Here is a 12659-nt window from a genome sequence, read left to right on the forward strand (position 1 = left end):
GCTTATTCTACTACATACTCAGTGCTTTTGATTAAGTGTTACATTTCTAAACTGTTGTTTACTTTAAAGTCTGTAAAAAAAAAAAAAAAAAGCTGTTACGTTATACTTGAATTTGCACAAAACGTTTCCACTGTGCCAATCCAAAACCGATCACAGCGGTCACTGTTCGAGCCAATCACAAACTCTCATGCAAGCTACGTGCGCACAAATCAGTGAGAACAGTTGGCTTTTTTTTTTTTTTTTTTTGTCAGTGTGAAATTCCCCTTTTTTGTTGCGAGGCTAATGTTTCATGCACCGTAATTGATTTTGGAAGCTTTTAGTATTTTTCAGGACTGGCTTTAAGGAACACTAATACTAAACCCTGTGTGCACACCAACGAAGATGCAGCGTTTTTCACAGCGTTCCCACTTGCTTTTCTTCAATCATGTTCAATATTAATGACCCAATGAATAAAGCTTGTAACTTTTATAGAACCCGAGCCAAGATATTTCCAGGTTAAGTAGCTCATGATGCCTCTCTGTCCTCGCTCTTCCCTGTAAATATGCAAAAGCAAACAAATGTTTGTTTTTCATGTAATTCAAAGTACGAGACGTTCTCAGTTTGTACATTTGGTCTGCTTAACAAACAAGTTGTCTTAGATAAGTGTTTACAGTGCTTTGAGAAGATTTTAAGACTCCACACTTTTTTTTTTAATTTTCAAGATTAAAAAAAACAAAAACCCATCAATATACAATAAATTTCCCATAACCAAGTAAAAAGCATGCCAGATTTTTTCCCCCCCCAAAATTTGTCTAAAAGTAAATCACAAGTATTTGATTTTCAAAAGCCTTTAGATCTTTTACTCAGTGCTCTGCAGAAGTTTTGTTGATAGCTTTAAAAGCTTTTTATCTGTTTGGCTAAGTCTACAGACTTTGCACACCTGGATAAAGGCAGGTTATTCCATTTTTCCAGGCAAATCCTTTCAGGCTTTATCAGATTGGATAACTGCCATCTCTAGCTCTCTCTACCAGTGTCATGAGCGTCACATCTGGGTTCTGGCTCAGCCGCTCAAGGACAGTCAGTGGACTGAAGCCACTCTGGCTTTCCCATCTGTGAAGATTACGTCTGAAACTGTTGACCATTGGGCGCTCGGTCACGACCTGGATGAAGGCCCTTCTTGCTGGGCTTCTCTGTTTGGCTGTGGGGCGAACTCCAGGAAGAATCTTAGAGTTTCTACAATTTTTCTATTTCACAAGCGACAGCTCGAGAAACAGTTCTACACTTTTGTCACTATTTAAGCCTCGCCACAATTTTATCTAAAAACTATAGAGTTCTTTGAATCCACTGGCTTGGTTTTTAATCCTGACATGGAGTGAACTGTGGGACCTTTTACTGTTCATGCTTCTGTATAAGGGTTAGAGTGAAGAATGATGGAGGAAAAATACAGCAATTCAAAGTTAAATTACAATGAAATAATTTGAAAAAAGTGAAAACATCTGAAGACTTTGAGTCCAGTTTGAACAATTTGCATCACGGCTACAACGCAAATTAGGTTCAGATCCAGTAAACAGTGAAGCTGAAGCTCACCGTTTGATATTTTTTGTGTGATATAGTTTTTAAATCCATGATTATTTGCTAGAAATTAAGAGCTGGTTCTTAAATGGCAGCTTAACCTGAGCTTGAGGTAAATTTAGGATGCGTTATTCCCCTCTATCATTTTCTAGTTTAACAAGGTGACCAAACTAATGATGCATTCAAAGAGCCACCGTGAAAAAGAAACCAGACAGAAACCAAGAAGATTTTCTGATTATTCTTTAATTTTGTGGTATTTTTGGCTGAAAGCTTAACTTTGCAGTTCTAACTCAAGGGGTATGTCCGCACTGATTAATACCAAACCCTGACTCGTGTGTATCACAGTAAATATAATGTCATTTACATGTTTGTGACTTCCAGTGTGGAGCAGAATATATTCTGACAGTTTACATTTATAATTTCAGCAGTTATGAAGATGTATTAGCCAAAAATAATAATGTGGAACTAATTAAAAAAAAAAAAAAAAAAAATCACAAAGATGCATGCAACAGTAACAATATGGAGTCACTATGAACTTAAAAAGTGCTTGAGGTGAACCTGAATATCTCACAAGTATGACAACAGCTAAGGCAGTCTGGCAGTCCTAGTGCGCAGCAACAAGTATCAATGTCTGGATAGGGTTTGTGTGAGCTGAGCTTCTTCATTTTAATTATTTTTATATATATATATATATATATATATATATATATATATATATATAAATAAAAAGGGCTCCATAAGTTACAATCCCCTTAGTGATGACGTGATTTGACCAGACCGTGGCAAGTAAAAGTTTCTGTCTGGATGAAATGATCATACCCACAAGTTAGTTGTGGAAAACAAAGTCTCCAAGGAGTTTAACAGTCTCCGTTATTTACAAAATGACACCGGGAGGCAGCAGTGCATCGGAGGACTACGACTGCTAGCACAAAGAGACATGCTTGCTTCTTTGAAAAACTCCCAGCCACTACTGACTGAAGTTACCACTATCGGATTAGGCTGTCTAATCATAGCCATTCAATTCTTATATATGAAGTTTTTCAAAACATTTTCTTTTTTTTTACGTTTATTTTTAAATTATCATTATTGTTATAAAAGATCAGAAGAAATTACGGGTATTGGATTTATAAAATATCTAGATTTGAGCTGAAAACCCATTTTTCTGGAAGCATCTGAGCTTGCAGTTATGAAAGCAAACAAAAAACTGTATTGCAAGCCATTTAAACTCCATAAAACCGTACAAACTGCTTATAGTGAAGGTTCCCCATATACAGCAAGAAACACTGAACTGCCTTTTCTTTCGGCTGAAATGCCATTTCTAAATGACCAACACAATAAACACCTATGCAAGCGCTGACGCAGGGAGCCTGAAGCTCTGCTGTAGGAAGCAGCTCCTTTTTTTGGCAGCACAAACAGAAAACAGCATATTCTGTAAAATATTACTGTGCCTCCTATTGCTCGAGGTCCAAATGAGTGATTTGTCTATGTTTCAATCATAAATAAAATGTTGCAGACTAAAAATAAAAGACTACAGTACACTGTACTTCATTTCTAACAGGAAAGAAAAATGGATGTTTCTTCTATCATCCACTAAATAAATACACCTAAAATTTGAGCAAGGACACAGAAACATCCAAAATAAATACAGGTGAACTACAAAACCCAACCAGATAAAACATGTATGTGTGAACATACAACTGCCTTTGTAACCCCAAAGGGAGCCCCCTTATGTCATGCCATTTCTATAAGAAAGTTTAAAGGCTCTGAGACGTCGTTCACGCTTCCACAGTGACTGCGCACCTGTCACCGCTACCACCACAGCTAGGGCCGGCAGCTAACATGCAACTTCACTTTCTACCATCGACACGAGGAGAGAAGGCACATCGTTCCCAGCGGCATAATCTCCCACTGGCTGTGCTGTACCCAAAGAGATTTCTTCACAAAGTGGCCAGATTGGATAAATTACACACTTAGGTAAAATACATTATTGTAAAGTCTGTAAAGAAACACTTTCTCCTCTCCGACAGTCCTTATTTTCCTCTCTGACGCCCAACCAATCGATGCAGTTTCTCACAGTTTTCCAGCCTCATTGTCTCCGCCTTCTGCTTTAAGCGGTCGTCTCGGTACAGCTGTCCGAGGTTTGCCAAGTCTGATTCTGCAAAGGAAACAGAATGACAAATATGAAGCTGCAGCAGACTGATAATGTAGCTTACCATAAACAGAGAAATAGATGGACACGGTTTTATCCTGCAGTCAGAAACATTACTAAAGATTGAGAGCAGGACCCAAAAAAACCCCAAAAACTGCAGTTCCTCAAATGGTCACTTGAGGCTGGCTACAAAAACTTTCTTTATAACAACTGTAAAGGAGATTCATTTCTATACCACCTGCTAAAGGCTTTCAGTTATGAATGTTGAGGGGTGTGGCTGCTTTAGTGACAGGGAAGTACAGGCACAAGCATCTAAGTATGACTGATCAGCATCACCTAAGCTAATCTGATTCACTGCCCTGAACCCTCTTGACCATGTTTTTGCTGTTGGATCATTTTAATAGTCATCTGACAAAATAAACAACAACAACAAAAAACATGGATTTGAATGTGGTTAAGCCTGCTCTTAGTTTTTGTCTCTGTGAAATGTATCTTACATGTCAGCACTAATTAGCAGGACCCGATGTCTCTGCGAGGCATCCGCGCCGTCTATAGATGCACCAAGCTAGCTAGCATTAGCTACGTCAATCTTTTATCTACAGCATGGGAGTGTGGCTGAAACTCTGGGAAGCAGGTACAATCCTCTACCAGTAAAAATCTCTGCAGCTGTTGAATCATCACAGATATGGAAATTTAGTCCCATTTTCAATTTGATTTATATAGTTTTAAATCACAACAACAGTTGCCTCAAGGCGCTTTTATATTGTAAGTTAAGACCCTACAATAATAGAGAAATAAATAAATAAATAATTTAGCTGTGTAGCCTTAAGAAAACCACTTATCCCCAATCAATGGACTCCCCCCCCCCGCCCCGCCCCCCCCCATTTCCTGATGGCACAGGTATACTCCAAAATGGTAATACTAATGTTAGGCTCAAGGTTTGAAAGCATGGCTCAAGAAATCCCACAAAGTTGTCTGACTCTACCATCATCAATCCAAGATTTTGGGGGGGGGGGAAATGAATGCAACTCTGGATGGAAATAAATGTCTTAACACTGTAAAAGCTTATCGAAATTTATGCCACAGCAAATGTGGGCCATCACCAAAGCTAAAGGCAGTCTAATTAAATATTAAATATTTAAATATAAATATTTAATTAAATGTTAAATTAAATATTAAAATATAAATTTTTTTTTTTGGCCCAGCAGTTTATACTCCCCATCCAAACAAAGAACCTGCTTGCTTACTTTGCTGTTTTTCTTTCCAGCAGCTGCTCTGCAGGTGTTCAATATAGTCGTTCTCAATGGTTTTCTCGAGCTCCTCCAGTGCAGCGCCACGGTATTCCTTCTCAAAACCCTTGTCTACATAGTATGGTACACCCATGTGCTGCGTTTCCCTGGACACCACTAGCCCCATGGCTCTGAAACCAAAACCAAACCAAATTAATTCAGTGGATTTACAGCGTCAAGCATGTCAGAACCCTTAGGATGGCTAAAAATCACAGTAGTGAGACCCATATGTTGTCGAACAGACTCACGGCTTATAGAAGAGACTGTAGGGTGGGTTAGTGGCCATCATCTGAGTAAACACTGATATGAGGATTAGCACCAACACGGGGAGAAGCTGCAGAAGAGCTGTGAAGGTGTTCTGTGGGAAGATAGAAATCAGTGCAGTTTACAAAGCATGCAATACTGTATGTAGGCTGCAATGATTACGCCGCACTCATGCCAGCGTGGTATTTCTACGTCTTTGGAATATGAGCAGAAACGATCACTTAAGGGATACAGTCATGTTAAAAAGGAATTCCAGAACCTTTCAGTGCTTTTCTGTAGACTCATGATCAAAGAATTAAAGACGACAACAACATAATATTGAGGCTGTTTAACAGGGATTTCTCCTCATGCTTAGTGAGTCACTGACCTGACTCTGATTTTCCTCCACCACCTCCTCGCGCCTTTCATGAGCACGTCGACGACGAGGCTGATAAAACTGAGAGTAGGAGGCTCCCTGGTTGGTGTACACGTGGATATTTCCTGCAGAGAAACACAGTGCTATGGAAACTGCACTTAAACATAAAAAAAGCATGTAATATACCTAAAATATAGCGGTCAAAATGAACCATAAATACTAATACTGCTGCTCACTGCGTTTTCATTTGTTGGAAGCTCTATTGGAAATATTTAAATTGCAAATTTATTACAAATTGCCCACTAAAAGCCACCTGGAATAGTGACCTTTTCAGTTACCTTCCTCCCGTCATACCTGTGGGAAACCTTCCTCCGAAGAACATGTTGAAGAGCTCCTCGGGGGAAATGTCGGCCTCGAAGTCCCTGTGGAAGCTGCGGTAGTGTCCGTGCCGACTGTGGGTGGATTGCTGGGGTGCGTTCATACTTGCAGACTGATCTCCATACTGATCATACTGCCGCCTCTTCTCTGGATTGCTCAGCACTGCATATGCATTACCTATTGCTGTAGGGAGAGAGGGGATGAAGTCCAAAGCAAAAAAACATAAGCAGCAACAGAGCTGGGAAAAGAGCAAGGCAGCGGATGCAAATAAGCAGCTCCTGTACTAATTGGCCATAGAGGCTTAATAGTGAACAAAATCGGTGCTGATTCTCATGCAAAGAGCTACAAAAAACATTTGACTTTAATGTTCATCTTTGGATCAATATCTGCAGTGTGTCTCATGTCTCTCCCTCTGCACCTCACAGTCAAAAATGAATACAAACTGCCTAAAGAAATACCAAAAAAACATTTAAAAGCTGCAAAAACTTAAAGCCCTGATAAAATCCATTTTAAATGAGACACTACCTGCACGAGGTTTCAGCTGCTGAGCGGACCACAACCTCTGACTTTGGTGAGCTTTCATAAATTTCTGCATTTGGTAGAATACAATGAAGTGGGCAATAAAAGCTCGTTTTGCTTTTTTATCGCCAAAGCTCGTACCTTTGAAAGCATCTGTGGCTCCCGGAGCAAAGTTCTTGTCAGGGTGAAATTTCAGGGCCAACTTCCTGTAGGCCTTCTTCAAATCTTCATCGCTGGCACTTTTGTGCACACCGAGAATCTCATAAAAGTCCTTACAATTCTTTATCCTACAAAAGGGGAGAAAAATTTGGACCACTTCTTTCTGTTACTGCATATCTGTTCCGTTTTGAGTAAAACATAATACTTAGTCAAGAGGCATGTTTTGCCAACAAAGCATTGTTTTGGAGGATGGACACCAATCAATAGCGCATGGTTAAGCTTTGATGAGGAGCATATAACTAAGAATCTCCATGTTACTGGGAATCTCCATAGAGTTTTAGAAGGAAAATACACTATATTGCCAAAAGTATTTGCTTCTCTGCCTTCACACGCTTATGAACTAGAGTGAAAAACTATTCTTAATCCATAAAACTTAATATGTTGTAGGCACACCCTTTGCAATATCTTCAACTCTTCTGGGAAGGTTTATGAGTGTTTAAGGGAATTTTTGACCATTCTTCTAGAAGCACATTTGTGAGGTCAGACACTGATGTTGGACGAGAAGGCCTGGCTCAAAGTCTTCACTCTAATTCATCCCAGACGTGTTCTAACAGGTTGAGGCCAGCACTCTGTCCAAGCCAGTCAAGTTCTTCCAAAACAAACTTGTTCATCCACGTCTTTATGGATCTTGCTTTGTGCACAGTCATGGTGGAACAGGGAGGGGTCATGCCAAAACTGTTCCCACAAAGCTGGGAGCATGAAATTTTCCAGAATGTGTTGGAATACTGAAGTGTTAACAGTTCCTTTGACTGAAACTAAGGATTTCTGGCAATCCCCAAGCCCAGACTTGTCTTTTGGATTGCCAAAAGAAGAAGTGCAATTTGTCACTCCAGTGAACGCATCTCCACTGCTCTAGAGTCCAATGGCAGCGTGCATTATGTCACTGCATCTGACGCTATGCATTGAGCTTGGTGATGTAATGCCTAGATGCAGCTGTTTCCATGGAAACTCATTCCATGAAGCTCTCCGCACATTGTTATTGAGCTAATCTCAAGGCCACAAGAAGTTTGGATGTCTTTAGTGATCGACTCAACAAATAGTTGTAGACCTTTGAGGACTCTTCGCCTCACGTTACATGGTCTCTAAGTGTTCTTCCACTTCGTGGCTGATTAGCTGTCATTCACAGTCACACAGCTGACTGCTGAATATTTAGTAAGGAGGAAATTTCATGACTGGGGTTGTTGCACAGGTGGCATCCTATCATGGTATCATGATGGGATTCACCGAGAAAAAAAAACATTTTTAAATAAATGTTTCGAGTAGTGGTCTTCATGCATGAGTGTTTGATTTTATACACTTATGGCAATGGAAGTAACTGGAACACCTGAATTCAATTATTGGAATGGGTGACTGAGTCCTCTCACCCTATGGCAGGCAGAATGGCGGTACAGTGGTTAGACTGTTGCTTCACAGTAAGAAAGTCATGGGTTTAAATCCAACATCTGGCAGGGGCCTTTCTGCTCGAAGTCTGCATGTACTCCCCATGTTTGCGTAGGTTTTCTCCGAGTACTCCGGCTTCCTCACAAAGCCCAAAGACATGCAGTTAGGGGGGTTAGGTTAACTGGTGATTCTAAATTGCCCATAGGTGTGAATAGCTGCATGAATACTTTTGGTAAAAATAAACAAGAGCTCTGTTACCAGGAATCTCTATAGATTTCAAAATGAAAATATGCAGGATCTCGCTGCAAAGGGACAAGATTTTTGGTATTGGAAATGTTCTGTTTTCTGACTGAGTAATCATACTTGAGAACACTTCACCTGCCAGGTAAACAGTTGTAAGCCAAGGAGGATTTTATTTACCAGAAATGCAACAATTTACTTAAATTCACGTGCGTTTGCAAATAAGACCAATTGATGGCAATTGAAATGAATATAGAAGTTTAAAATAGTAAACAGTCACCTGAGAACCCCTTGGCGCTGCTCCTCGGTGTAGCTCTTCTTCTCGTCACCACTTGCATTATTTGTTTCACTGGTTCCAATGTCCTCATCTCGCCATCCTGTCGGTGGGGGCACGTGGTTTGTTTCTGGAGCGGCACCGCCTCCATTTCTCAGTATGGCATCTATCAGCACTACAAAACAGCAGCAACAGTTGACAATCAGCTGAAAATCCAGATGAAGGGAAAAAAGGGAAGAAAGAAGATGACGCATGTAATTAAGAGGTACATGTAAGGTAATTTATCTCTAAGACTCCAGGGGGAAGGAAGGCCATCTTTCCGGCTGAAATTGATGTTTTAAAAATGAAGGTGCTGTTAGTGGAATCCCTTCAAAATCTGCCACAGAGTTTTAATTGGAGAACTTGAAGGTCACAGTGTTTGATTGATATATATATATATATATATATATATATATATATATATATATATATATATATATATATATACACACACATACATATATACACACACACACACACACACACACACATATATATATATATACACACACACACACACACACATATATATACACATATATACATATATACATACATATATACATATATATATTCAAAGATTTTTTTTCTAAACACAACGCTGCCCCATAGTTTGAAGCCCCAAAGCAGCATGCCTCAATATATAAAAAATATCAATATATAAAAAATATCAAAGGTAGGTGGCGAGTCCTAATCTAAAATAGCCGTTCTGTGCATCCACCCATCCATCTAAATATATATTTACTACAGTTTATTGGTTGGAATGAGTGAAGTCCTAGGACGAGGTTAGCAAATAATCTGGCCATGACTGCAGTATGCGCGTCAGCTAATTTTACCTCTGGCCCGGGTGCTGGGGTAAATGTTCTGCGCCTCATATAGCAGCTGCAACGCCCGATCTTTCCGTCCTGACCGTAAACACAGCTTGGCCTTCTCTATCAGCCGGTCTGCTTCTTCTTTGTCCATGTCAGCGGTATTGGGCTATTTAGCGGAGCAGGTCGCTGTCTGCCCAGGTTTGTCCCTGTACACTGAGCGTCAATATCATATGGCAAAGCGGAGCCGCTTCAGCTAACGTTAGATAGCCGACTAGCTTTGGTTACAGACAGCAGCTGCGTAACGTTAGCAAGGCGCAATCCTGCAGTCACTCAAAGTCCTTCTCTCTATCCGACTAGCAGACGGTGGTTGTGAGGCTGCAAACAGGCCTGCAGCTTCGCCATCATTTAAGCTGAGAGTCTTGAAATTGACAGTTTTTCTGTTTTATTGGCGTTTAAAGAGCCACCTTATCAAATTAAAGGGATCTCTCCGTCCAGTGATGGACAAGCGACGGGGGCGAGACCGTGGTGGCGTCATATCCGGTGTAATAAGGTTTAAAATGTGCCTTTAAAAACATGTAAGTGTATATATACACACACAAGGAAAAGCTTCTGAAAAAAATAACTTCTGGTAGTCGAGCTTTTTGATTAATCTGCATTCTGAGTAAAATCCCATCTCCCTCCGGCATGGTTAACAAATGGGACTTACTAAAACTTGCTCAAGTGTTAAAATTACCATACAATGAACTGTAGGTTGTACTGAACAAAAAAAAGGCTCAACACACAAAATTACATATAATTGTCTTTAAGTCTGAGACAATGGCTCACTGTCATGATTGCTTTTGTTTATGGCATAAAATAAGGCACACTTAATTAAATGTCAAGAAGCGTAATCAAATACTTTACTGTACATACAGTACTTTTTTTAATCTGGTTCATAAAGATAAATAAATTGACTTCAGCATTCTGGAGCATTGACATAAAAAGGCATACTGAGAATCTTCCTAACATTTGGAACAGCTTTACTGTACTTTAACACATTTTACAGTAATGAGCTGTTTTTGACAACATGGCAACCAAATATTTGATATAGTATTATATAGTTTCTATAGTTTAGATTATTCTACACTAGAGTAATGTAATATTTTTTCAGTAGAAACATGTAGATAACAGTGGGTACACTGTAAAATAACAGTCTTAAACTGGAAAATTAAAGTTTTTACAGAAAATCTTAACAGTAAATTACTGTTATGGTGATAAAGTATGCCTTTAGGATTGGACCTCTTCTTGCTTTCATAACTGCTTTAATTTTATGTTGTACAGATTTCAACAAGGTGCTTGACACATTCCTCATTTTGGTCCATGTTGACATGACACGATCACACAGTTCCTGCTGATTTGTCGGCTGCACATCTATGATGTGAATACATTATGGTTATCGAGCTATGGACATGGTCAGTAACAATTCTCAGGTAGGCTAGTGTATAAATGATGCTCAGTTGATATTTAGGGGCCCAGTGTGTGGAAAGAATATCCCCCACAACACTGCATCACCAGCAGGATTGAGCCTTGTTTTCATGGTCATGCCAAATCCTGACGCTACCATCTGCATTTTACAGCAGAAATTGAGATTCATCCGACTACGCAACATTTTTCCACTCTTCTGTTGTCCACTTTTGGGGAGTCTGCGTGAATTGTCTTCCAGATATACCTAATTAAACTTTTAAAAGATTTCACAGGTTAAAATGTACTTCCACGGTTGAGACGTAAAAAAAATGACATCACACATTTTGTTCATGCATATTTTATTCAAGAGTAAAAAAATGTGATTTGTCCCATAGGGCATGCTTACAATGTGTGTATTATTTAGGAGGTCAAATGCCCAAACATATTTTGATAGATAATAATAATAAAAAAATGCTGCAAGATAAAATCCATTATATTTGTTTGTTGAAATATGCATGTAGACCATACAAGACCCAGAAACAGAGGAAGGAAAGTAACCATAAGCTAAATTGTAACAATAATAATATCTGCAGTAAATATAACCAGAGTACAATGTTTCCTGTTAAATGTAAGTGTGACACATGATTTTCTTTGTGTCCAGTTCATTTACATCTGAAAACCATGCTATCATGCTTTGGCAGCCTGAAAGTTGCTTTTCACTGAGATTATATTCATTCACACTACTGAACATGTTCTGTACATCAGTACAACAGAAAAAATTTAAAACACAATGCGTAACACCTTAGAAGGGCATCTCTGCATACAATAAAACTAATATAAAATTAAAAGCAGTGGTAATTAATAACAGAATGAAAAAAAAAATATATATGGACCAAATCAACTAAAGGAAGCCTATTTATAAAATGTATAAAAAAGACAAATAAAACTAACAATAGAATTTCAAAATAAATCAATTTAAGTTTACTATTTGAAACACAACGATCACAATTATAATCTCACATAACAATTAGGAACTTAACTGCATGCATTGATGCGTTCCATACCATAGATGCTGTGTGTAAAAATCACTTTTTGTTCATCCTTAATTCACATACCTTTATCATTAAATAGAAAGATGGAATATAAAGTAGAAAAAATATTGATGTACGATAGGAATTTGTAGAAATGAATATAGTAGGTGTTGGGTGTGACTCTCCCAGATTTCGAAGTGTTTCTGCTTAAACTTAGTTACTTACTTACTTATTGTTGGCCATGGGAATCCATTTCATTGAGATCCCATTAAAGATTTTCTCAGCCTGCTTCCCTACTCTACTTAAATTAGAAAAAACAGATTAACAGATTCATGTATTTAATGTCCAACAATTTGATATCCATTAACTAAATTCTGGTCAGGATTCGTCATCAAAGCAAATCATGTCAATATGTTTCAGTTTAGCTCCAAGCCTGTTTGCTTTAAGTGACACAATGGTGTGGCTTTTAGAGAAGCTTTCAACAACACATTTGCAGAATTTCTTCATCGTATACAGTTCAGTGTGTGGCATGAAATCTCACTGAATTTGCAAACTCAAAGGGCGCTGGTTTCATATTTGACTGCACCAACTATTTTATCTTTAGCAATAAGCAGGTGAGAAATGTTGGGTGGCGTCTGATAGCAGGGTATGTCCCACAATTTAAAAACTTTTCTTCTGAGGTCCAGAAATTAGTGTTAATTCCACAATGTTGGCAG

General features: G+C 38.8%; 1 protein-coding gene across 1 annotated transcript; it reads right to left on the minus strand.

The window, feature by feature from the left end:
* Positions 1-1786: 1786 nt before the first annotated feature.
* Positions 1787-9996, minus strand: dnajc18 (DnaJ (Hsp40) homolog, subfamily C, member 18). Its single transcript, XM_085364478.1, has 8 exons — positions 9494-9996; positions 8625-8793; positions 6647-6792; positions 5963-6169; positions 5621-5733; positions 5238-5347; positions 4948-5120; positions 1787-3706 (listed from the first exon to the last, which is right to left on the minus strand). The coding sequence occupies exons 1-8, from the start codon at positions 9618-9620 to the stop codon at positions 3582-3584; spliced, it is 1170 nt and encodes a 389-aa protein (XP_085220604.1). The 5' UTR covers positions 9621-9996; the 3' UTR covers positions 1787-3581.
* Between the last annotated feature and the right edge of the window lie 2663 nt (positions 9997-12659).

The sequence above is a fragment of the Diplotaxodon limnothrissa genome, linkage group LG10 (assembly GCF_057381915.1).
Source record: "Diplotaxodon limnothrissa isolate DT_005_m linkage group LG10, D_limnothrissa_male_GT1.1, whole genome shotgun sequence".
Lineage (NCBI taxonomy): Eukaryota > Metazoa > Chordata > Actinopteri > Cichliformes > Cichlidae > Diplotaxodon > Diplotaxodon limnothrissa.